Source organism: Convolutriloba macropyga, chromosome 9, assembly GCF_964194025.1.
Source record: "Convolutriloba macropyga chromosome 9, txConMacr16.3, whole genome shotgun sequence".
Lineage (NCBI taxonomy): Eukaryota > Metazoa > Xenacoelomorpha > Acoela > Convolutidae > Convolutriloba > Convolutriloba macropyga.
The window spans coordinates 14967007-14994524 of record NC_134476.1 but is presented as its reverse complement, the minus strand read 5'-3'; the positions used below and the strand labels follow the sequence as shown (position 1 = coordinate 14994524).

The 27518-nt window shown below is 33.9% G+C and overlaps 3 protein-coding genes across 5 annotated transcripts in view; 2 read left to right on the top strand and 1 right to left on the bottom strand.

Annotated features, from left to right (window-relative positions):
• LOC142346066 (uncharacterized) overlaps positions 1–16433 on the top strand; it is a 56543-nt gene extending 40110 nt beyond the window's left edge. For all 3 annotated transcript variants that reach the window (XM_075398564.1, XM_075398565.1, XM_075398563.1), the window contains exon 6: positions 15607–16433. In XM_075398564.1, coding sequence (XP_075254679.1) covers positions 15607–16322 — 716 coding nt within the window. In that variant the 3' untranslated portion in view covers positions 16323–16433. The remainder of the gene's footprint in view (positions 1–15606) is intronic.
• LOC142345630 (vacuolar protein sorting-associated protein 33B-like) overlaps positions 1–27518 on the top strand; it is a 227883-nt gene that overhangs the window by 115336 nt on the left and 85029 nt on the right. The window lies entirely within an intron of this gene.
• The window catches only part of LOC142346134 (uncharacterized), a 46745-nt gene continuing 44355 nt past the window's right edge, over positions 25129–27518 (bottom strand). The window contains exon 6 of the mRNA XM_075398640.1: positions 25129–25234. Within this exon, the coding sequence (XP_075254755.1) occupies positions 25129–25234 (106 nt within the window). The remainder of the gene's footprint in view (positions 25235–27518) is intronic.

Genomic DNA, 27518 nt, shown 5'->3' with positions numbered 1-27518 from the left:
TGAGAGAAGAAAGTGAGAAAAGAAAGTGAGAAAAGAAAGTGAGAAAAAAGTGAGAAAAGAAAGTGAGAAAAGAAATAAAGAAAAGAAAGTGAGAAAAGAAAGTGAGAAAAGAAAGTGAGATAAGAAAGTGAGATAAGAAAGTGAGATAAGAAAGTGAGATAAGAAAGTGAGATAAGAACGTGAGAAAAGAAAGTGAGAACAGAAAGTGTGAAAAGAAAGTGATATAAGAAAGTGAGAAAAGAAAGTGAGAAAAGAAAGCGAGAGAAGAAAGTGAGAAAAGAAAATGAGAAAAGAAATTGAGAAAAGAAAGTGAGAAAAGAAAGTGAGAAAAGTAAGTGAGAAAAGAAAATGAGAAAAGAAAGTGAGAAAAGAAAGTGAGAAAAGAAAGTGAGAAAAGAAAGTGAGACAAGAACGTGAGAAAAGAAAGTGAGAAAAGAAAAAGAGAAAAGAAGCTGAGAAAAGAAAGTGAGAAAAGAAATTGAGAAACGAAAGTGAGAAAAGAAACTGAGAAAAGAAAAAGAGAAAAGAAAGTGAGAAAAAAAAGTGAGAAAAGAAAGCGAGAGAAGAAAGTGAGAAAAGAAAATGAGAAAAGAAATTGAGAAAAGAAAGTGAGAAAAGAAAGTGAGAAAAGTAAGTGAGAAAAGAAAATGAGAAAAGAAAGTGAGAAAAGAAAGTGAGAAAAGAAAGTGAGAAAAGAAAGTGAGACAAGAAAGTGAGAAAAGAAAGTGAGAAAAGAAAAAGAGAAAAGAAGGTGAGAAAAGAAAGTGAGAAAAGAAAGTGAGAAAAGAAAGTGAGAAAATAAACTGAGAAAAGAAAAAGAGAAAAGAAAGTGAGAAAAGAAAGTGAGAAAAAAGGGAGGAAAAAATGAGAAAAGAAAATGAGAAAAGAAAGTGAGAAAAGAAAAGGAGAAAAGAAAGTGAAAAAAGAAAGTGAGAAAAGAAAGTGAGAAAAAAGAAAGTGATAAAAGTGAGTGAGAAAAGAAAGTGAGAAAAAAAGTGAGAAAAGGGAGAAAAAAGGGAGAAAAGAAAGATTGAAAAGAAAGTGAGAAAAGAAACTGAGAAAAGAAAGTTAGAAAAAAACGAGAAAAGAAAGTCAGAAAAGAAAAAGAGAAAAGAAAAAGAGAAAAGAAAGTGAGAAAAGAATGTGAGAAAAGAACGTGAGAAAAGAGGGAAAAGAAAGTGAGAAAAGAGAGAAAAGAAAGTGAGAAAAGAAAGTGAGAAAAAAATGTGAGAAAAGAAAGTGAGAAAAGAAAGTGAGAAAAGAAAGTAAAAAAAAGAAAGTGAGAAAAGAAAGTGATAAAAGTGATTGAGAAAAGAAAGTGAGAAAAGAAAGTGAGAAAAGAAAGAAAGAAAGTGAGAGAAGAAAGTGAGAAAAGAAAGTGAGAAAAGAAAGTGAGAAAAGAGGGAAAAGAAAGTGAGAAAAGAGAGAAAAGAAAGTGAGAAAAGAAAGTGAGAAAAAAATGTGAGAAAAGAAAGTGAGAAAAGAAAGTGAGAAAAGAAAGTAAAAAAAAGAAAGTGAGAAAAGAAAGTGATAAAAGTGATTGAGAAAAGAAAGTGAGAAAAGAAAGTGAGAAAAGAAAGAAAGAAAGTGAGAGAAGAAAGTGAGAAAAGAAAGTGAGAAAAAAAAGTGAGAAAAGTGCGAAAAAAGTGAGAAAAGAAAGTGAGAAAAGTAAGTGAGAAAAAAAGTGAGAAAAAAAGTGAGAAAAGAAAGTGAGAAAAGAAAGTGAGAAAAGAAAGTGAGAAAAGAAAGTGAGAGAAGAAAGTGAGAAAAAAAGTGAGAAAAGAAATTGAGAAAAGAAAGTGAGAAAAGAGAGAAAAGAAAGTGAGAGAAGAAAGTGAGAAAAGAAAGTGAGAAAAGAAAGTTAAGAAAACAAAGTGAGAATAGAAAGTGAGAAAAGAAAGTGAGAAAAGAAAGTGATAAAAGAAAGTAAGAAAAGAAAGAGAGAAAAGAAAGAGAGAAAGTGAGAGAAGAAAGTGAGAAAAGAAAGTGAGAAAAGAAAGTGAGAAAGGAAAGTGAGAAAAGAAAGTGAGAAAAGAAAGTGAGAAAAGAAAGTGACAAAAGTGCGAAAATAGTGAGAAAAGAAAGTGAGAAAAGAAAGTGAGAATAAAAGTGAGAAAAAAAGTGAGAAAAAAAGTGAGAAAAGAAAGTGAGAAAAGAAAGTGAGAAAAGAAAGGGAGAAAAGAAAGTGAGAAAAGAAAGTGAGGAAAGTGAGAAAAAAAGTGAGAAAAGAAAGTGAGGAAAGTAAGAAAAGAAAGTGAGAAAAGAAAGTGAGAAAAGAAAGTGAGAAAAGAAAGAGAGAAAAGAAAGTGAGAAAAGAAAGTGAGAAAAGAAAGTGAGAAAAGAAAGTGAGAAAAGAAAGTGCGAAAAGAAAGTGAGAAAAAAAGTGAGAAAAGAAAATGAGAAAAGAAAGTGAGAAAAGAGAGAAAAAAAAGTGAGAAAAGAAAGTGAGAAAAGAAAGTTAGAAAACAAAGTGAGAAAAGAAAGTGAGAAAAGAAAGTGAGAAAAGAAAGTGATAAAAGAAAGTGAGAAAAGAAAGAGAGAAAAGAAAGAGAGAAAGTGAGAGAGGAAAGTGAGTAAAGAAAGTGAGAAAAGAAAGTGAGAAAAGAAAGTGAGAAAAGAAAGTGAGAAAAGTGCGAAAAAAGTGAGAAAAAAAGTGAGAAAAGAAAGTGAGAAAAAAGTGAGAAAAGAAAGTGAGAAAAGAAGTGAGAAAAAAAAGTGAGAATGAAAGTGAGAAAAGAAAGTGAGAAAAGAAAGTGAGAAGGAAAGTGAGAAAAAAAGTGAGAAAAGAAAGTGAGGAAAGTAAGAAAAGAAAGTGAGAAAAGAAAGTGAGAAAAGAAAGAGAGAAAAGAAAGTGAGAAAAGAAAGTGAGAAAAGAAAGTGAGAAAAGAAAGTGAGAAAAGAAAGTGAGAAAAGAAAGTGATAAAAGAAAGTGAGAAAAGAAAGTGAGAAAAGATATTGAGAAAAGAAAGTGAGAAAAGAAAAAGAAAGTGAGAAAAGAAAGTGGGGAAAGTGAGCAAAAGAATCCATTTTGATAGTTGCTCTCAATTTATCTATTTCGGGGCACTTTCTGAAGGCCATGCTTAAATTTTTGAGTTGCTTTCTGTCAGACTCTTGGCTTTTCGTTTTATAGACAGAATAATTTAATGCCGTCTGCAACCGCTCAACAGCAACCATAATTTGTTGCTCAAATTTTTCGATTTCAGCTTTAAAGCTTTGCTGCAGTCCTTTTATGGGTAAAGCAGTCATTTCTGAAAGTTATCTTTAACGAAAAAAAGCGAAGAACGTTTTAGCCAAGAGAAGCGAAGAAAAGTTATAGCGAAGAAAAGTCAGGAGGATAACTGAATTGCAGGATAAGAGTCTGAGAAAATGAAAAAAATCTGAGCAAAACCTCACAAACCTTTAGACCAGTTCAGACCTGCCCGCCCTAATTAATTTTGATCACCAATGGATGCTTACCAAATCGTTGGCCATCTGGGATATGCAAAAAGGAATGATAATATGTAAAAAGAACAATCAGTATTGCATTAAAGCAATTCAATGTAACGGTTAACCTCAGTTAAATGTCAACAGTTCAAGGTTTCACACGCGTGCACGCAAACACACATACATACACACACACACACACACACACACACACACACACACACACACACACACGCAAACAGGTTCACACAAACGCACAAGGATAAAATTCAGTGGTTGTACTCCAAGCCATGGTTAACGTCAGTTAAATTTTATCAGTTGAAGGTCACAAACACACACACACACAAACACAGTCACATAGACGTAAGCGGTCAAGTTAAAAGAACGTTCGAAAACAAATCGAACGTTTGAAAAGCAAGCAAACGTTCGAAAACGAATTGAACGTCCCAAAACTAAAAAGAGCAAAATGGTCATTTGAATGCCTACGTGCACAAACACGCACACACACACACGCGCGTGCGCACACACATACGCATGCATGCTCACGGACACACGCACGCACACACAAAACCAAGTCACAGAACACGCTGCATGTTTAAGGACCGTTAAAACATGTGAAGATTGGCGCTTAAACATGGTGGTATAGGATGCATGCATTACGCTAGGCTGCATGTTTAAGGGACGCTAAAACATGTGAAGATAGGCGCTTAAACATAGTGGTATAGCATTCGAGTTAGAATTAATATATAGATTTTAAAGTTTGGAAATACTCGATTCTGATTGGCTAAAATTCGTTCATTTACTTACTACGTAACAAAATGAAATTTTATGAAATGCCATAGGGAAAAAATGAAACTTTATGATAGTCAGATCTTTTCAAGAGATAAAATGGTGTCGACATTAAAACAATTATTAATTCAAATTAGGATGAAGAAAAACTGGTAATAAAGACTGGTACCTGATACCATCGCACCATCTCTTTCAAGTTTCCGATTCAATTTGTTTTCAAGGTTTGGAAAATGAACTGTTCAAAATATTGAATTTTATTTTCGAATTCTGTTGACATGTACACAACTAAGGCTATTCTTCTCGAGCAAAGGACTTTTCCAGTGGGTCTATATAATTACCATGAGCGGTTTTATCCTCCCTACGATTCTTGGGCCATCGAAGGTCCGTGAGACTCCACCCAGTAGTCACTTGCCTCGTAGTGACATTTAAAAGCCAAAGACCGTCACAGTGAGCGTTTTGCTTAAAACTTTGCAAAAAAATCTTCCGAGCATAAAATGGCAAGAAAGAAAGCAAGAAAGACCGAATTAATTTCTACAATGAAAAACACTAGGTACAAATCACAGCATAATATCATATTGCATTGGAGGGGACAGCCAAAGAGATCATAGATACCCACTTTTTAGTCTAGTGAAGACTGAATTAGTTTTGTGTCAATAAGATTTTGGTTTCAATACTGCTTCGTACGTTGTTTAAGGGAAGAGAGTTGACAAGGCAGTCAACTTTGCTGACAATCGGTCCGAAAATATTGAGTTAATTGATTTGTTAATTTTGCTCACCTAATAGCGACTGTTTGGTCACACAATTGCACCATTTTTTTCAAGATCACCGTATCGAGCTCCAAGTAGTGGGCACGTCTGAACGCTCTGATTCATGTCAATTTTTGTACTTGCCTGATGTGCATTCATACTGATTTCACAAAAGTCAGACTTGCGCCAATTCTGATTTTTTACTTGTTAGACTGGGACTGATTCTGATTATACAATGGCCAGCCAGACTTGCGCCAATTCCGGTTTTTCATTTGTCAGACTCGGGGCAATATTGATTGTTTATTGCCAGACATGGGTTCATACTAAATTTACAATTGTCAACCTTGCACCAACTCTGATTTTCCACTTGCCAGAATAGTGCCAATTCTGGTTTTTTAACTTGACAGACCGGGGCGAATTCTCATTTTTGAATGACCAGACGTGTCCAAATTTCGATTTTTCACTTGCAAGACATGGGCCAATTCCTATCAGTAATATTAAGTTTATTTGGTTCTAGTTGTTTGACTTCGCAGAAGAAACCTTGTATCGAAATAACGTAAAATTTTGTTTGAGCACTAACAGAGTCACATTAAATGGGATATCAATGAGAATTTTTTGCAAGTCCTTAGCATCCCTGATTTTAGTCACTGTTTGAATCGCCTGCATCTTTTTTGAAGTTCGAAAACAAAATTAGTGAAAAACATATGTAAAATTTTCACGTTTAATACATTTAAAAAATGGCCTCAATAAATTTTCGAATATAGTGTAAACCGGTGGAAATTAGTTTAAAAAATTCTGTTCAGAAAAAATCAAAAGAACACTGGGATTGTACTCCACCCTATTTTGGGCGACTGATTGTCACATTTGCTTTCTCCTTCGAATGCTCCGAGCAATCTAGAACAAAAACTACCAAAAAGCATGTGAATGACTGACACGCCTTAATAGTGAACAAATACTGTCAAAGATATTGGCATTTCCTGTTATAAAACTATCATGCATCCGATACGCAAACCAAAATTTCTGCAACTTTGATATAGCTAAAAAATTAAATGTAGAGAACTGGTTGTTGATTGGATCCGTACTAAGGTGCGAGGAAGTTTTTACCGGGGGGGGGGATTGATCTCTGATATTTTTGTTTTTATTCAAAAGTTCAGAAACCCTTAATGTTCCACTTAAATCGGTCGATTTTGTATCAACAGCGTTTGAAAGAAACACAAATCTTTGTTATGCCCTTAATTCTTTTCTTTAGTTTAAGCATTTTAAATAATTTCAATGCTTCATAGGATACCCATGCTGCTAAGTGAGTCAAATATGCAAATTGATACCATTGTCGCTAAAAAAATAAATTATGCAGGATATTGTTTTCCATTTTGCTTTAAAAGTTTTTTATTCAATAGTTACCAGAGATTAGCCTCCAAAAGAAAATTGCGCCTGACAATTGAAAAAACCATTCTCATTTTATTAAGTTGCGAGGTGAATGATATTTTTTTCCAACAAATTGAAATGAATTTCATAATTTTGAATATCAATGTAAGTTTTTCGTATAGTTAGTGCTTCTACATTGCATTGTTAATAATGTTAGGAAGTCTTTATAGAATTAACTTTGATTTAGAAAAGCATTGAAAAATGAAAAATTGAAAAATTAAAAAAGCATTGGAAGCGGTGAAAGTTTTCTTATTACTTTTAATTTCTAAATTATTATGTCTGATTCTAAAAATGTGTCCGGGAAAAGTGACAATTGGAAAAAAATGAAAGCGTCTAACTTTTGAGCATACAATTTTTGAAAATATTGAATATTACTTTTATGCTGTGGTTAGATATCTGGTTTTCTTTTGTCAAATAACTTTGTTTCATTAAACTCAGAAATTGTGTTTTTGATTTCGTTCGAACCAATAAAAATAATGTTGTATCAAATTCTGTCAAAAAAGAGTTGAAGTTAGTTTTTGCGTTTATAAAAATTTGCCCAAATTTTTAACCACTGGAATTTTATACACATTTTTCGATTTTTGTTCTAATGAAGTTATTGTCGTGATTTTTATGCTTCAGAAATTGAGTGACACTGCCCCTGACCTCAATTTAAATTCAAATAATTTTTTAAAAAACATTTTTTTCTTGGAAATTCACTGGGAATTGTTCTTGCTGCATTGAAATTTTATCAGTTCTTCCGAAAAAAAAGTTCTGTCTTTTCTCCATTATTTCTAAGAAATTCTTTCTTTCAGCCTCCCAGAACTCTGCTTTTATCGTTATGTTATGATATTTTACTTTTTAATAACTGTTTTATTATATGATATATAAAAATAGAATGTGAAACCTTATAGTTTGACCAACCATTATTATATCGTATGACGACGACAAATTCTTGCTTTATACCGCGCGTTTCAATTTGGTGTCCGCGTTTCTCATTAATTGAACCTTTACCATTTAAAAGTTGATTTATTTGTTTTTGTTTGAATGATTTGTTGAATATCAATCATTCAAACAAAATATCATTTCCTTTCGAATATCATTTCCAAATCAAAAATAACTTCAAACCCGGGTCAAGGTTTTGCCAAAAAAATAATGTAAGACTAGCGGTGAATAGCGCTGAAACAAAAACTTTTTTCACCGCAAAGCGCCCGCATCTTTTAGCGTTGAATGCGCTGAAAGCGGTGAATTTTTGTAAGAATTGCGTCGAATTTTGCGGTGAAAATCACCGGATTTCTTACAAAACAGAAACAGCCGTACACGGGTTCGTACCACTTACCTCCTGCATGTCACCAATTTCTTATTCCACTTCGCCATCTTTCACTTACTTCACCAATGTTTCCTGCGAATTTAAGATAAGCGTTGAATTTAGCGGTGATATCTGTAAGATTTGCGATTTAAGCGGTGAAAAAATTTTTTCCACTGCAGTCTACTGGTAGCGGTGAATAATTTCTTTTCACCGCATTCTGCTGGTAGCAGTGAAAAATTTTCTTTCGCCGCTTAAGCGGTGGAAAAAAATCAACGCATAAATAATTTTTTTTCACCGCAGTCTACTGGTAGCGGTGAATATTTTTTTTTTCACCGCATTCGGCTGGTAGCAGTGAAAAATTTTCTTTCACCACTTAAGCTGTGAAAAAAATTCATCGCATAAATATTTTTTTTCACCGCATTCATCGCATTGAGCGCAAATTTTTCACTTTATACTCAAATTCACCGCAAATCTTACATCTTTCGGAGATTTTTAGCGGTGACACCTCGACCCGGGAAAGAACTAACTTAGCACTAGTTCAAATCATAACAAGAATAAAATAGGCTTTTTTCGTTGAATCATAACAGAATGGAGGTCAAATACCAACTCTTTCGTCAAAAAGTGGTTGAATATCAAGCATTTGTTCAATTCATGCAGTACTTGTCTTTGTCCAAATTGGTTCTAACAGGCTAGTTGGTCAATTTCAATGTTCAATTTAATTCCAGAATGCTTTGTTTCGTTTCAGATTGCCTAAACATCTTTGTGATTAGTTAATTTAGTATTAAAGAGAATTGTCTGAATTTTTATGATGTGTTCAAATTATCGAATTTAATAGTAGTAGCCATAAGTGTACATAAACAAAGCAGGCTTCCAACCTATTCTGTTTGATTTTTGTGTAGCTTTTAGTCTTGATCAAGAAATTGCGCACCGTTCGGTATTTTGACGTGGAAGAAATTTAGGAGCATGCAGCGTCTATAATGACGAAACTGTCTTGATTGAAACCTAATCACTAAACAGGTTGAAACAAGGTTAAATGTGTTTGTAGCTATCAAGGTTATGCAACGGCAGAGCCCAGGAATCTTATGTGCCTGCAAAACATTTCAATCAAAATTATCAGGACTTGATATGGTATAATATCCAAACATAATTGAGGCGATCAAAAAATTCAGAAGCACATGTTTTTCTTGTAAGTCAGTTTTTATTGATGTCATAAAACTATTTGACTATTCGCGTATTATTGTTAAAACTGTGTGAATTTGTATCCAAAACAAAGTGATGTTTTTTTATGTATGATTTCTGACATTCGAAAAAAATAGAATAAAAGCCCGCTTTTTGGATGTTACCTTTATGTCTTTAGCTACAAAGAAGATGCTGCCGGAATTTCTCGGTTTTAGTTTTACCGAGGCTCTTTGTTAGTAAGTCAGCTGGTTGTTTGTCTGTAGAAACGTACTCTAACTTCAATTCATCTCTCTCGCACAAACCTCTAAAATAATATACTTAGATTGCAAAATGCTTAGTTTCACTATGGTGAGAAGTTGGCTTACTTAGTGCGATACAAGCTTGATTATCAACAAATAAATTAGGTCGGCTTGGTACAGGATAGTTGAGGTCAGCTGAAATAACCTTCAAGTATACAATTTCTTGAGCAGCTGAAACACATGCGTAATATTCATCCTCCGCCGAAAATGTAGCAGTACTGTTTTGGATTTTACTTGCCTAACTAATTGAGCCAAAATTAGTGCTCATTTCAGAACAATGGCCTTTTGTGCTTTTACGGTTGGTTATCAAGGTTCCCAGCCGAGTCAGAGTCGCTATAACCAGTGAAAATGTCATCCACTGTTGTGGCTTTCCTGAAAAATGGATTTAGATGTTTTGTGCCTATTAAAAATCGTAGTACATGTTTAGCAGCAGTCCAATGCTCCATTTTTCACATTTCAAGGAAAGAACTTAAAGCATTCACCGCCTGTGAAATATCTGGTCGTATTGATAGTGCTAAATAATTGAGGCTCCCAACAAGACTGCGATAAGTTGTTTTATCCATATCTGGTTTTATCAGTCTGTACAAATTTGGTGAACTTTTTGTTTTTGCAAGAGGTGTCGATACATTTTTGCAGTCGCTCATTCCAAATTTTATCAGGAGGTTACCAATGAACTTTTTCTGACAAAGTTCACATATCCCATCAGAAAACTCAAATTTCCTTCCCAAAAACCACTTGAGATCAAAGCAATCACAAATAACGAATGTGCTTAACATCTTTCCAGCAAATCATTGGGAAATATTGGTTTCCGGACAACAGAAATTAATAACATCTACCCAAATGCTAGTCATTGCAAAACTGTTATTCCATTTTTTGATGAAAAAACAAGAAATATGTATGCATGCTTCGACGCCTATTGTTTCCAAATGTTCTTTAAGAATAAGGAACCAATTTCTTCTAACGGTTTCAAACCGTAAATGTTTTTATTCAGTTTACAAACTAATGGATTAACATCCGGGTCAAGTTTTTCAAAACCTTCAGGTTGAAGCATGTATAAATTTTCCTCAGTTGATGCATTCAAGTACGCTGTCTTGATGTCCATTTGTTTGAAAATAACCACCTAAATTGCCACTATCTGAAATTTGATACCTATGGTACTCAGTCTAGTAGTTGGTGAGCATGTGTTTTTATAGTCAATACCTTGTAGTTGACTATAATCTTTTGCCACAAAACTTGCTTTCTATTTAGTGACATTACAATCGCTATCACATTTGTTAGCGAAAAGCTATTTGCTCCCAATTGCTTTCGCATTTTCCGGAAGAGGAACTAACTCCCAAACGTGGTTTTCAATTAACAAAATATATTGTTGTCGCATTGCGTCTCGCCAGTTTACATTTCTCAAGGCTTCATTAGTGTTTCGGGGCAATTCAACAAAATATTTCAAGCTTGGTTCCACTTCTGCGAAAAAAAACTCATAATTAGTATTTCGGTTAAGTTGAGCAGTTCTACGAAGGGGTGATATTTGACTGTCTAAAAAGGTAGCAGGTTCATTGCCAAAATCTGTCTCATTAACATCACCAAAGTTAATATTTTCCACTAAGAAATCTTCCGAAGAAGAATGTTGAATGAGATCGTTTTTGGCTTCACTAAAAATCATATACTCGTGGAATTTCACATTGCGAGTTTTTGTAATCTTTTAATTCGCTTGCTCATCTGTAATTCCTATAATAAACGTATTGCTGTTATTTGAAAATCCCAGGAAACACGTTCCAGAGCACGATGGTCAAGTTTTCCCCGAAACTGTTTTTCAATGTAGCTAAAGGCCTTCCATCAAAAACCTGTACAAAAAAGCGTTTGGTTTGAATCCATACATTTTTCGCAAGGTTTTTCTTCAATTGCTGAATGAAAACAGTAGTTTTTGATATAATGGGCGCAGTTTGTTGAATAGGTCCAGTATTCATTTCCCAATCCTGCGTTTTCCAACGAACATCTTTGTCATGCCGGTACTAGTCCCCCATTTTCTCTTTACTTTGCCATTTTCCTCTGGCGTACAAGGTGCTGAATTTTCAGGTCACCTTATTTTAACGACAGAACCTGGAAAATTGACTCGAGAAAAACTCTTTTGCGCCGTCACTCACAATTGTGCGAGGTGGACTCAAATCTGCGCAAAACTGTTGTTCAAGGTAAAAGCAGTGCCGTCTCTTGTTACTGTCTGATCGTGGGCTCAAAATTGCCCTTTATTACAAGAAATTTTTAATTTGCTCACTGCAATTAAATTCTTCCCGTAGTCGGGACCAAAAAGAGCTTCTGGCAACGTTATTTTTGCTCTATTTCCATCATCCTCATACAAATAAAAATCAGCCCTACCATTTTCTTTGATTTTGGATTACGAATTGTATGCAGAGCCAACAATTCCCAAAAAATTTTCATCTATTTTAGCAAACAGTTCCTGTTCTTGTAAAATCATGTAATTTGTACATCCTGAGGCAATTATTATATCATCTTCATTCGAAGCTAAGACATTGTTCTCAACACTTCCAAAAAGCAAAAACCTTTTTCATAATTTGAGATCATTTCCCGAAGTAAATTAGCTGATTCATTGTTTCTGGTACTATTTTTAAGTTTACGGCATTCTCTGCGGTGGTGGATGATCATTTTGCAAAAAGAACAATTCTTTTTGTTTTGTTTTGTTCTGCGGCCATCATTTGCTAGGTGACCTAAAGTACCACAATTATGACTTTTCATATCTCTTTTGTTAGAATCTTCTGCCAAACAAAACGCTTCCTTATGACCCATTTTCCAACAAAAATTACCTTTGAATTTTTGTTTCTGTCTTCTACTGCCAAAGAAAGTATACCCCGGACGCTCAACATTGCTATGTTGTTTTTTGTCAAACTCAAAATTCACTAAACCTTTGTCTAATAATATCCAGATTTTGTTGATCCTTACTGAATTTGCATATTGCTACCAAGTTTTCAAAATCGATTGTGAGACCTTTCGGGATAATAGAAATAAGCATGGGCTCACTGACTTGTTCATCAACTTCCCTTAAATTAATTCGCAATTCTTCTGCCCGTGTGATATGATCAATGACTCTTTCCTTTGCTATGGTTCTCAAATTGGTCAATTTTCAATCAATTGCTGTAGACGAAACCGTTCACAACTTTTTTATCTATCACACATTACGGCCCAAGCCTTTAGACCATCCTCTGTGTAAGGTCTCGAATAACACTGCAGAACGTTTGTAAAGTGGTTGTACGATCTCACACCAAACACGCGTCTTTAACTCGTCATATTTTTCCCGACCTTGGTGTTTTTTTCTAAGTTTAGTTTAATCGGAAGCATTAGATTTCAAATTTTTCTCAAACTCAGTTCCTTCAAATTGCCCTTTTGAAACTCTCAAAAATTTCATGTTCAACATTTTTAATTCAAATTGATCTTGAAAATCAGCCAAGTTCTCTTCTTTTCCAGTGAAATAAACATCTTTACTTCTACACGACTGATCACGCATTTTTGTATGTCACACTGTGTAAAGAAACTTGCATTCTTATATTAATGATTCAAAGGACTATTGCAATGGTTAGAACATGTTTCGAAAATTATATTTTATTTGCAGATTATAAATCGGAATCAAAAAACAGTAAATTTGAGTTTGTTGGAGGAAATTGTGTCTTCTCTTTGTTAAAGATCCCTTTGAATTGTTTGGGTTTTAGCCCGAAAAAGCAAACACTGCTTTCATTGAAAAATTATTTTCGATGTATCAAAAAGCTGCTAGATTACTGCGTAATCTATCAATATTCAACAAAAACTATCTGCATGAATACTCCAAGAGTTGCTTGCATCCGGAATGAATATTTGGCAATAGTATTCTGACAATTGGTTGTTTATATTAAAAAGCTGTCAATATGAAATAAAATCTTCATATCCGCAACTTCAACTTCCAATATATTCCGTGAATGCAACAAATACTGTGTATATATTGTCGACGTAATATCAGATTTGCATTGTCTGTTGTAGAATATCTTCTCGTTTTTCATGTTTCTGAAAATTGTCATTAAAAAAATCTGTCACAAAAAATTTTGACATATATCTTTAAACTAATATCTTAGATACTTTCAATTTGCAGTTTAAAGTTCGACTTTCAATACTTTGTATGCTGCAGAATACAATATTGGCAGAATATCTTCGAGTAGAAGTTGGCAGAATTTCTGACAAAAAAATTTGCTTCAGATTCAAAAAAATCGCGCAGGCGAAAGACCAAAAATGCGCGTTACTTTTTCCCTTTGTGATGATTACTTGTAAGGATTTTAATTTCCTGGGTCCATAACCTATCAACGCTATGCGACGGTAGGGCCCAGGAATCTTATGTGCCTGCAAAACGTTTCGATCATAATTTTAATGTTTATTTATGGTATATAATATCCAAACATAATTGAGGTGATCATAAAAATCAGAAACACATGTTTTTCTTGTAAGTCACTGACTTCTTGATGTCATGAAACTGGTTGACTCTTCGCGGATTATTGTGGAAACTGTGTGAACTTGTATCCAAAACAAACGGATGTTTTTTTTTATGTATGACTTCTGACGTTCGAATAAAAATAGGTTAAAAATAGCAACGGGACTGAAACAGTTTGTTGTTGGGAGACGATTCATCTTACAAACTGAAGACAATTTCCTCAAATTAATCTTCGCTCTAATCGACAAAACTCCAAAGACAACGTTGCCAAGAATCACAAGATCACCTGATTGCTGTGATAAGTTTTAAGTATTCTTTGCGGTGCCTACGAGTTTAGATACTTCACATACAAGATTCCTCGAGTACTTTTTGATGAGAAAGAACTCGACAGCTATTGACTCTGCTTCGTATTTATAATTACTTCGCTCAAAGTGAAGTAGGGATCCAAATAAAGATCTAGAGAGAGCTTGTTACGAAGAGCCTCGTTCAGGTCTTGAAGAAAAGAAATAAGAGTGGAAATTTGATTGAATATTGAACATGAAATGTAAAACGCTTCAAGTAAAATACAGTAAAACTGGATTATCATCTACAATGGTTTGAAGTTCAAAATTGTTATTCCTTTCAACCCACCCAAACACAGATCTCTGGTTTTGGCGAAAACACAAGATACTAATTCTGGAAAGAAGGGAATTCGAGCATCAGGGCAGAAAGAAACAGTCTCAACCCGACCAGAATAAAAAGAAATTTATGAGCAGCTGCCGATTGAACTAGTTTGCGTTAAAGAGTTTCGAAACAAACCTTTTTCAAATGGTCGGAAGACTTGGATTGCTCAATAACTTGCTTTCTGACAACGGTGCCGTTACTTTAATGGTTGATTCCGAAAAAAACTATTAGAACCCCCAAGAAACAAGAACCAAGATTCGTCTGTCAGAATCAAGTAACACAGTCCCGCAGACTAGATAAAAGGGCAGTTTAATGAGCGAAGCGCGTTGAAGCAACCACAGGTACTTATTGCGTTGAGTGCCTACCTCAATGTTTCATTTGATTTGGTGCTTTACAAAGCATCATAAACAGCTCACAAAAGTTGGAAGAAAAAAGTTGAAGCCACCTTTAGAGATATTACTAGTTAAATGAGTGAGAATATACGCATTATCTGGACTCAATGTATGTTGACAAATATTTTTTTAAGCAGATGACAAAGCGAAGATATTACCAGCAACTATACACTCCGAACGGACTTGAACACATCTTTCAGTCATCTTAAAAATTTATCTCTGAAAATTTGGGCGCTCGACAAACAGCCAATCTGGATACTGCTAAAGCACCAACAGGAGGATGAATTTTTGGAACGGAGCCACAAGCTCGCAGAGTAGTGATGTGGCACTTTGACATCGCACAGACGCTTTTTTGACAACCATTTCTGCCAACTGAAACAACCAACTGAAACAAAAGAGCCTTCAATATCCTGGGACACAGAGAACGAGCTGATAGGTATACAAAGCTAATACCAACAAAATTACTTCAAAAAGAAGGGAAGATGTGATATGGTTTGCTGCATATATTGAAAAACTTTAAACGTTTCATTTGGTTTTCATAAAAGCCAAAAAGGACTAAATTTATCGGCTAAAAAATTGATTACGATGTTCGCTGTTTATGATTTTTATGATGTATTAAACCAATTTACAAATAACTTCCACCAGGACTCGACCCAAAAATTTTTATGACTATTATGTGAGAAAATTTTAGCTCATCTCTAAAACCTCTTTGTATTTTTTGCAAAGATAAAAAATCAGTTCTCATTCGGACTGGGACAATCTGATCAGGTGTCTTCGGACAGGGGCGGTGTGATTAGAGGAGTTTTCGGTCTGGGATAGACTGGGACGGTCTTATCAGATGACATTTCAGTCTGGAACGGTCTGATCATGGGTCTCTTTGGCCGACCTTAACGTGGGTATGGCTCCATTTTACATGCCTCTCAAAAGTCTTGTGTTTAACCAGGTGAGGTTCTTGACTTTGCCCTCAATGGCGACGGGACGTTTTATGTCAGCTATGTCAGGGATGAACAATTTATGACGTCAGCTGTGAACAAGAAAGATGGACTTGTTCTCCGTGAAATTCATTCAGATAAAAGATCTGTCGGTCTTTTAAAAGCCTTCAATAACAATATCTTCATTGTATTTGTGGACGAATTGGACCAAAAACAGATACTTATGTTTACCAACGAAAAATTGACCAAAACCATCGATCTGAGCAAAGACATATACTCTGTTCATTTCGTTGCTCCGGACTATACGTTATACAGAAAATCCACTAAACGTAACGAGTTCGTGGTCGAGAAAATTAGATCCACGAAAACGTCCAAAAAGTGTGTCGAAACTGATGATGACAACTACGCTTCCGGATCGGTTTGGGTTCCAAAGAAGTCCAGCGTGGAAAGTGCATCAGGCTATCTTGTCATTTCGACATATATGAAGTGCCTGAACGAAGTGCCCGACATATATGAAGTGCCTGATCTGAAAGTGTATGACTTCGACTTAGCGACCGTAAGAGACGGGGCCACTAAACTTGAATCTATAAAATTCTCTCTCAACTCGAAAGAAAAGTGTGAACAAATCTACTTCTATTCTTCATTGGGACCTGAATCAATTTTATGCAGAATGCGAACGAAAAATGGAGATGAAAAGATTGCAGTTCTGAAACTAGAATTCTATTGAAATCATAATAACGGCAAAAAACCTCATTCCTAATTCCACAATGTTGATTCATGTTTCACAAAATAGAAAACGACAAATTGCTGTAGATATAGTGACAATTGTAAATATAGTAGAAATAGAAAGAGACTAGAACAAAAAATGCTTGGGTTGAAATTCAGTTGTAATTGAAAACTTGATAGGCAGAAAAACTGATTATTCCGTATCTCCGATTCTCGTCAGACAGAAAATTGCATTGGGTTTACCGAACAAATTTGTCAAGAGATCCGAAAAAATTGCAAACAGGAAGGATTGGGAATATGCATTTGCTCATAATGTTTAAACCCTTTTTTGTCTAAAATTCGTCCGCACAGAACTTGAAGTCTATATCAATCCTGCCACGGGCAATCCCTTGTCCTTATCATTAATGACTAATAGTGTGATTCAAGTCACTTTTTTAAGTTATTGCCAGAATTGGGTGAATTCTAAACTTAAAAACCTCAGACATGGGTCAAATCCATTTTTCAATAGTCAAACGTTTTTCAATTCTGGTTTTACAAATCTCAAACTTGGGTCAATTATGATTTTGCATGAATTCTTGTATTATAAATAATAAACTTGGAACAATTCTGATATTAAAATAGTCAAAGTTGAGTCAATTCTGGTTTTTACAAATGTCAGCCTTGGGTCAATTCCAATTTTTACAATTGTAAGATTTTGGTAAATACTCATTTTGCATGAATTTGGGTTTCACAATTGTTAAATGTGGGTCAATAATAATTTTTCGTGCATTCTTGTTCTAGAAATGATAAACTTGGGCGAAATCGGATACTAATATAGTCAAATTTGGGCCAATTCCGGCTTTTTGCAAATGTCAGACCTGGGTCAATTCTGTTTTTTTTCACAAATGACAGATTTTGGTCATGCAATTTTGATTTTGGCATGAATTTTGGTTTCACAAAAGTCAAACTCATGTCAACTATGACTTTTCATGAATTCTTGTACTAGAAATGATAAACGTGGGCAATTCGAATATTAGAATAGTCAAATTTGGGTGAATTCTGGTTTTTGGAAATGCCAGACTTGGGTCAATTCTGAATTTGCAATTGTCAAACTTGAGTCAATACTGATTTTTCAAAAATTCTTGTTTTACAAATGATAAACTTAGGCCAGTTCTGATTTTAAAAAGGTCAAATTCGAGTCAATTCTTGTTTGTTCAACTGTCAGACTTTGGTCAACTATAATTTTTCTCGCTTGAATTTCTGTTTTACAAAAGATAAATTTGGGTCATTTCTGATGCTAAAATTGTCAAATTTGAGTCTTTTTTGGTTTTACATTTGTCAGGCTGCGGTCACATGTGTTCTTTCAAGAATTTTTGTTTTATGAAAATCATTTCTGATTTTTAAACTTTCAAATTTTTGTCAAATCTGATTTTAAAGTTCTTCGATTTAGGTCATTTTATTATCATGGATTGCACAATTATCAAAGTTTGGTTGATTTTGATTTTTAAGTTGTCAGACTTGATGAAGAAAAATTTCAAATGGCCAGATTTGATTCGATTCTGATAACACGAAAGTCAGATTTGGGCTAAATCTCATTTGTAGTTTTGTCAGACTAGGTTAAATTGTTTTTAAGAATTTCGAAGAATGTTATATACGGACCAAATATGGTTTTCCAGGGGTCAGATTGGTTCAAATTTGATTTTTAATTTTGTCCGACATGGGTCAACTCTGGTTTCAAATTTGTCAGAGGCTCAGGTTTGGGCTCATTTCTGGTTGTACAACTGTCTGTTTTTGGCTGAATCTGACTTCATAATGGTCATTGGTTAATTCTTATCTATATTTTTGTTAGACTTGTTTCAATTACTTTTTTTTACAATTGTCAGACTTGTGTCCAATATATTTTTATAATTGTCAATTTGGGGTCAAATTTTAAAAAGTCAGACTTCGGTCAACTCTGACTTATAAAATGCCAGATTTACGTTAATTCTGATGTTTAAATTATCATACTTGCATCAAATCGGACTTTTAATTTACAATCGAGACTTATTATTTTATGATTTCAAATTGTCAGATTTAAAGTAAATTTTTATTACACATTTCACTTTGGTTTTTTCAGATTTGGTGAAATTATTCTTTTAGAATTGTCGAACTTGTGTCAATTATGTTTTACCAATAGTCAAATTTGCTTCTATCTTTACAATACTCAGAGCTGATGGTCAATTCTGATTTTACAATTATCATATTTGGGTAAATTCTGAATATACAACTCTCTTTGCATTTTTCGTTCCATTGTTAAATTTTTGCCACTAAGTCGTCAATACAAAAGTTGCGAAAACGTCAAAGGGAGCGTGTGCAGAAATTTTCAGAGCACCAAAGTGCTTTTACTATCGGCAGCTTTTCTTTCAAAAGCCGTGAACAATGAAAGATTTCTGACGTTTGATCATACTATTAAAGTGTGGTGTTTAAAAGGAATCTATTAAAAATGGCTGAAAAAATTTAGCATACAGAAAAAAATCGATCCAAAAAATTCTTGCTCGGTCTAGAACTCGTTCTCCATAATACTCTTCAAGGAAAAGAGATCTGGGTAAGTGAAATTTTTCTTGACTCTAATTATCACAGTGCCCTTCGATCAATGTTTACAATGGAATTTGATGAAAAACAACAATTTAAGCATTCATCTGCCTTCATTATAGCGTATTTCAGCTAAATTTAGTAGAAATATAAACTAGAGTTTCATGTGAAGACAGTAAAAATTGTTTCTTTTTTTTCACGTTGAGAACAAATTAAAATACCTCATATTCTCGTTTTTATTTTTAGGAACAATCACAGATCATCATTTTGAACAAATATCTGGACCTAACACAGTTTTTACTCCAAAAATATTTACCATTCTAGCATAAGGTTTCGTGTTTGTCTGTGCTTTGCTTTTAGCCGACAACCAAAAAAGGAGAATTTGGCCGATAAATTAAGTAAAGTGAGCGATAAAATTATTTCTGAAGCTGTGATTGGCCAATTTAAAACACTATATCGTAAAGCGGACAAATATATCGCAATTTTTATCAACTACCGTAAAGAAGGTCTATCCGTGCTTGCAACCTCCCCCCAACCGTCAGAATGGAGGGGGGGGAGGTTGCGGCCATGGAGAGACCGAGTGGAACGCCACCCGACCGCACACCAAAGATAATGGTCCACGGAACTACTGATTTATAGACCAGTGAGACTTTTTTGACCAAAAATGATAAAACTGTCGGCTAAACGCCCTCTCGGCCAATTTTCCTAGCACCGTGGAGAGATGATGTTTGACAAAATTTGAACAAAGTAAACAAAACTTAGTGATCGGTTAGCATCGCCCATCAAAATAAAACAGAACAGTAGTAATTGCCTTGTAGATAACGACTTCTAATCTCTCGCGAAATCACTTGATGTGATCAAATTTCTAAATTAGAATTTCGAAAACTGGCAATAAAATGAAAAGCTAAAATTTTTCCCGCGTTCATTTTGTTTTTGCGTGTCAGTTTCTAAAAAAGTTTCACCAAAATTGCACATTTGTTTAGTGTCTCTAATTTTTGGGTTCCCATGCGCTATTGGATAAAAACACTTATTCTGCACTTGAAAATTGCAAGCGGTTTGGAGAAGGGTGAATTTCCTAAAGGCTTAACATTTTGAACAATTTTTAAGCTTCGGGGTAGTTGATTTTTTCAGCTCTTTAGTACCCGTTGTAGCACAAACGTAAAGTTGGCTAACAATTTTCTTTTTATAGCTTATATAGCTGCATGAGATTCACCAAAGACAACAAATTTTGACTTTGCAGGAAACTTTTCGTAAATTTCTTTGCGATTCCATACTACCCAGTGCAAATCAAAATTTGTCGTCAAAAAAATTGCTAGCAGTTTTGAAAACTAACACGGAGGTTCGTTAATGTGGGTTTGCACATAATGCTACGACCCCTGCTTATCTACATTTTCGACGTAACTGTCAACCAAATCAAGAGATAATCAAAATTAGACATGTGAGTTACATACCCAAATTGTTACATACCCAAATTACTAATTGAATTACATAATGTCATCCCTCATTAGAGTGCTCACGAGATCTGCCATTAAAAAGACTATGGGCAAAAAGACCAACATAAGCAAAAACAAAAATTTCACGCAAGAACTCATACCTAAAGTTGAAAGCACCTGACAACAATGTCAATATGCAATCAGATAAAACCTTAACTACAAAAGTTTACTTTTTCGTAACTGCACTGCAGATGGAAACTTTCCTTAATGAGATAAGGTATCAAGTCGACAAAAAGAAGAAATCATGAGGCAAAATTTTTGGATCAGTTTTTTGAACCAAGAAATTTCAAACGTCTTCAAAATCATTAAAGTTTATCAGAAAAAATCTCAATAAATTTACTAAAAAGTCAATTCCAAACCAACAGGACCTGCCTTTGGTTAGAATAAGCCATGTAAATCGACTTAAGATGCAGAAAAATTCAAAAATGTACAAACAATTTGCGAAAACACAAATTATTGAAGCCAATAAAATCTTTAGCTATAATCTGAAAAATCGTTTTGTTTTCGATTTCGCTTGTTATTTTTACTAATTTAACCAAAAACATACTGAAAGATAAACTCGGTTCATTTCCGCCTTATTTAAAAAATTTTGGGATCTGTAATTACGCGAATGTTCTCAAAGAAGAGAAAAAAAACCACAAGTACTAACCGTTCACAGAATATTTATGAAAAGGCATGTTGTCCAATAAACAAAACAACAGTTACGACATAATGTCAAAAGACATGCTAAATTTTGAATAAAAAGGATTTGGATGGGATCTCTCAATGATGAGAATAAGCTGGGAGTCGATAAAAAACGCAAAAGGAAAAAGATTTAAAATTTTAAAAACAAATAAAATCTTAAGCTCTAAGCTGTTCGCTATAAACTGACTGCATTGAGTAATATCATTCATTAGTTATTGAAATGGAAGACCTCGATAAATTCTCAGCATTTTACAAATTCTTGGAGAAAAAACAGGCAAGAGCAGCAGTTTAAAAAAAAAACAAAGAGAAATGTTTTGAAAAAATTTAAAAATGAATTTTTCATCAAAACACTTTTCTAGTTCCAATTAAGTTATTAACTCCAATGAATTGTTTCTAAACGGTATGATTTAAAGAACTCAATAATTATGAAAAAAATCATTGAAACCACGAAACTTTTGAGAAAACCCGTAGTATCAGTGATATTAATTTCAATAGCTTACAACGAAAATCAATAAATACGCTAAGTTATGCCTCGTTGGGAAGACAATGATGTTTTTTTTGTTAATAAGTCATCAATATGACATCGCAAAATGTCCTACGACAAAAAAAATAACAATAAATACAGGTAGAAAGCAAAAAAATTAGTAGAAAAGTGCCAGAAGAAGGTGTCGAACACATTTAGACCATGAACTTTTCTCTGAAAATTTTATCTATAACCCACTGAACGGCTTTTATACGTCAATGGATACATTCAATACTGGGATAGTGTGAAAAGATTTCAAAAGGAACCAGTTTTGAGAAAATATATCCAAAAATTGAAAAAAAACTAGTCATAAGGAAATCATAGAACCAATAGCTGGAAGATAAAACCGCTACCCATATTAATTTTAGTTGTAGTTCAAAAGAAGGGGGTCGTGTTATTACAGAGACTGACTTAGAGTTCACAAAAAAATTTTAAGCTCGGTTAGTGCTCAAAACATTTTTTAAAAACCTTTTCAAAGTCTTAACAGCCATTAGCTGCCCAATCAAAGCACTAGATAGTTTCATTTTTTGCTCATAAGAAAGCCCATTGCACTTTCGTCAGCGAGTTTCTGCCATATGAAAACAAAAGTTTAGTAAAATTGAAGCTCAAAGAAAGATTAGCGATTCCTTGAATTCGTTGGGCGATTCTATGGACATCATTCGACTGTTAATGAAGTTTGTTTTTAATGGAACCTCGATTTAAAACGTGACAGGTCTCTAAGTAAACTTACAAAACAGAAAATAGAAAATTTTTCGTAAGGAACAGCCCTCGAAAAAAAAATTCGAAATTGATTGACAGTAAACTTCCCTGTGAAACCAAAACTAGCCTTTTATCGCCTTTCGTCTGTTAGGAACACAAAATTTGTTTAATTTGTAACGAGAAAAATAATTTCAAATCAATTTTTCTATTAAGAAATCATAATTTGAACAAAAATTATGCTAATATTTACCATAATCAGGAACAAGTAACCCGTTTTCAGAGAATTTTAGAACTCCGAAAACTCCTCAAAAAAGTAAAATACAAAAACCTTTTTAAATTTGAATCCTACGCTGGGCGAGTTTTTAATGAAATCACTCATATATCTCTACGATGAATATACAGGTCGGTCAAAAATTTATCAACAAAAAACTGATTTAATTATGCAATTCCCTTTTCCTACAAGTGGTGTCGGAACAAAAATGTTTTCCTTGAATGCAACTTCTTAATGTTTTGATTTTACCTCTATAATGTTGCAATTTCTTCTCAGTTCAGTTCATTTCAAAGCAACAGTTAATTTTCATGCAATTGATCACAGATGAGATCAAGGTACCTATTAAAAAGGTTTTTGTTCCAATTTTAATTGAGCAGAGATTACTCTAGCTTTGGCAGAAAATGTTATGCTGCTTTTTCCACAAATTTTGGGATGCCTTTTTCCTTATGTACGTTAAGGTTTGTCTATTTAGTACAACAACTTTTGCACGTATTCTCGAATTAATTAATTTTTCAAGGGCATCTCATTAATATCACCGTTAAATACATTACTTGGATCTAGAGACAAATTATACGATAGTTCAATTTTTTATGCAAAAAGTACCTAACCGCTTCAGTGACTGATCAATTGTAAATCAGAGTGTGCCACTTGTTTTTTTATTTTTCAAAATTCGTACAGATACGAAAATTCTTGTTTCTACAACAAAACATAATTTTCTGAATGTCGGCCACGGACCGAGGTTTCATTCTTAATCCACCCCTAATTACCGGGGATAGAGTGTAATGCGTATTTCATTCCTATTTATCGAGTAAATAATGTAAAAGTGTATTTTCAAAAAATTGCTCTGTATATACGCTCTTTTCACAACTCTTTTTACAATTTTTGCGAAGAGTGCAATTTTGGGAGGTCTGATAAAATTACACTCTTACACAATTACCATTATAACCAAATTGAAACGGCAAATGCTATTATCAATTTGCGCAATGGTTAAACAACGAAGTTAAAGTAACAAGTTCGACAAACCAAAGATTGGAATCAATCCTCACTACCGCCTTCCACTTTTGCATTTCAAAATTACACTCTTACTATTACACCTCAACCTTTAATTAAGCGGAGAAAAAGGGGTGCAGTTTTTTTACACTCCTGAAACATTTTCTCCATTAATTTTGTGAAAAATCTTTGGCCCTGGCTATTAAAACATCATGCCAATAATCAGTGGGAGAAGTGACACTGTAATTGTTTTGTTCCTTGACAATTTCTATCAATGAAAGGCATGTTATGTGTTGTTCGCAATGTTCCAAGCATATCTATTTCATGAAAACGTTATTTTGAAAACGGTTAATAAAATCGCAAACTATGAATCCAAGAAGTAATGTTCTTATTATTCATATTTTAAGTAATAAACACATTTAAGTGTTTTATGCTTTAACTCATTCAGAAAACGCCGGGTCTTCCAAAAATCCGGCACAGTTCCCAACATGAAAGGCACTGATTCAGAAAGAATTCTGTGTGGAAACTTTGAACAAGCACGGAGCATTGAAAATTATATATATATATATATATATTTATATATATAAATATAATATATATATATATATATATATATATATATATATAATATTAGATTTAAAATATATAGATAGATACATATAGATATAGCATATATATTTAAAAACATTAAAGACGAAGACATCCATAGCATAGAAGCCCCAGTATTGATAGTACTTTGGAGTTCGATGCGTGTCACAATCACTTAAAATTAAGTTTACTCAAATAATTTAAAATAAATCAAACGTAAAAGTTGTTTTAATGGCTTTAATTTATAGTCAACTTTAAGCAAACTTTAGCATAAAATATTGGAACCACACAAATTACGTTTTTCAATGAGCAACTTTTTTTGGTTTTATTTTCATTAGCAATACTTTTAGGATTGGCTTTTCGTTAGTTGATTATAAGAGTGATAACATCGATTTTCATGAATTGAATATATTTTAACGATATTGAGAGATTTGTTCATGTTTAAAATTATTCTCTGATCAGACTATTTTGAACGCACTTAAGTCTAAACAGAGGCAACTTCGAGCGCACTTTTTTCTGATCAGAGGTGATTTCGAGCTAACTTTAGTCTGATCATAGGCATTTTCGAGCGCACTTCAGTGTGATCATAGGCTATTTCGAGCGCACTTCAGTCTGATCAGAGGCGGATTCGAGCTCACACTAATCTTATCAGGGCATGGCTTTCGAGCGCACAAAAGTCTGATCAGAAGAGGTTTTTGAGCTCACTTTAAGCGCACACAGAGCTTCGAGCGCACGATAGTCTAATCAGAGGACACTTCAGTCTGAGTCGGTCTGATCAGAGGTCGCTTTTGTCCGGGACGGTCTGATCAGGAGCCATTTTGATCTGGACCTAAACTTGGGTTGTAACTATCATTGGGATAATTCCAAAAGATTGTGGCCCTCAATATAGTCTAACTTTTGAGATCCAATGTCTATTTGAACATAATCTCAGCATCTATTAAAAATTGCATGTGCATTGCGTTCCTGAGTATTTGAAAAATCATTCATCATTATGAGTGTCAGAGATCCCTTATGCACCTGCACAAACGAAAGCAAGTTGTTCTTCGCATTCTTTTAGAATCAACTCCCCCGACATGACAAAGAAGGCCACGCAGTCGTCCTCACTGGGTGGAGCACTGAAATGATATGAAACATGATTGCTTTTGCTGTCTTTTCAATGCTATTCAGATAGAGTGAGCCATTTTCACACTATGAAACTTATAACAACTATAAATTGTTCTCAAGTCCCTATTAAACAAAATTAGTATGAAAAACAGATAGACGTACATATTTTAAAAGATATCAACAGGAACTTACCAAACATACTATAGGAAACATACCATAATGGGGAGTTTTAATTTCAAGGGAGGCTATAATTGAATCGTGTGTTCTTTCTCATAAAAAAATTTGGATCCCCAGCTTAGTGGGCGCATATTATTTGCACCCCAGACGCGCGTGCCATGTTTTTTAATAATGATTCACTATGTAATGGCACGTGCCTGTAACTGGGGGAGCATAACGTACTGGGGAGGTGCACAAACGGAAAAGATCCAATTTTTTTGTGTGATAATCAATTGAACATCTTTTGAGTGATTAAGCGTATGAAGAAAAAGATGGTTATAACTGAAATTACAGCATCTTATTTATCTATTCGTTTCCTTCAAGAGCCATGAAATAGAGAGAACTATGCAAATTTTTAGGATAAAAAAGTCTGGTTTAAAACTATTCTCCGATATATGTCACTCGAATTTATCAGAATAATTTTCTCACCTCATTGTCTTTTGTTTCACGCTTAGGAAAGATATGCAAAACTCCCATTTATTATGAAAAATTAGAATTAAACACCAGAAAGAAATCTCAATTGAAAAGTGAATCTCTGATCTCAGAAAAAAAAGATTAACAAAATCCAAAACTTATTAGGTAGAGTTTCACTATGTTAAATTCTGACTAATGTTTTCTACGGAAAGCGTAAAGTATTTCAAAAGTGTTGAAATATTAGCTTATCTCAATTAAAACAGTTTTTACAACACATACCAAATATATGACGCCATCAAGGGGAGTGATTTCGAAGCAATATTTCATTCGTCTATAAAATTAAAATTTTATTTAAAAAAATTAATTTCTACTAATTCTCTCATCTGTTCAAAACTAATCATGTTCTAAATTAAACACATGTTAATCCCCCTCAGTCCCAATTTACTGAAAATTTATGCTCTATCAAAGATTGCTATGAAGAGATACAGTTGGGCTCAAATGGACTACGAAAAAGTTTGCGCTCGAAGTTAGTCCTTAGCTGAATTTCTGCTCGACCCACTTGGGAAATTAGATCTTTGCTCACATAGAAGTTGATGCGTTACACCCATAAATTATACGTAAAACTTTGATCTTTCCTAGAGCACATAATGTGTTCATTGTGCATGATTTTTCACAAACTTCATTGCTGAAGGCGTAAGATGCACAAACTATGCTGTTTTGCAAATTTCGCAAGTTTCGCAAGAACTAAAATAACACTGAAAAAACATCAGATGGGCTTAAAGATATTGCAATGACGTAAGAAATAAAAAATTCTATTCTTTTCCACCAATTAAATTGAATGATTGTGGATTAAACATATCTCAAGTTTTCGGCAAAATTCCAGATAATTAAGAAAAAAATTTAATTAAGGTAAGGTAAAAAAAAGATAAGTGAAAATGACTTTAGGGTAGAAATATATGAAAACTGTGGAAATAACTTTAATAACAGTTGGTAAATGCAACAGTTGGAAAGAGCAGAACAGCTGGTAAATGCAATTTGCTGCGTAATTCGAAATCCAATCAAAGTTTTGATTAAAATTGGTTCAGCAGACTAAAACTGAAATGAGTTTTAAAAGACTTACAAACAACATCAAGGACATGCGAAAACAGTTAGAGCAAAACAACCAAATTTTACAAGAACAGAAACAATCAATCGACAAACAAGCTCAAACGGTCGGAGAACAAATCCATGTTATTGAAGAACAAAAGCAGCAGATGAAATTGAAAGATAGTGAAAACGCGTACCAGTGTCGAATGATTGATCAGTTCCAATCGGAAGTCGGATTTTTACGGTACCAGGACGGTTCGCTATTAGAAAACTTAATGGGTCACAAAATTCAAAATTCAAATATTTTTTCGTGCCGCCGTAACCAAAATTTTTTCCGAAATTTGTTAACAGAAACATTAGCCATCTTATAATTTCAGACAGCACATACAAAAAAATGTGGCAATCTGGTATTTCTTATGATACTGGGATTCATTTTTATCTCTCTGCAACAATTAATGATTTGGGACAATCGAACAGTATTCGTCAGGAGCAAAATGCCAATCACTAATTTTTCATGCTGGTCATAATAGTTTTGATAAGGGTGATTTGTGGTCAGCTACAGCATCTCAATTATGTCCA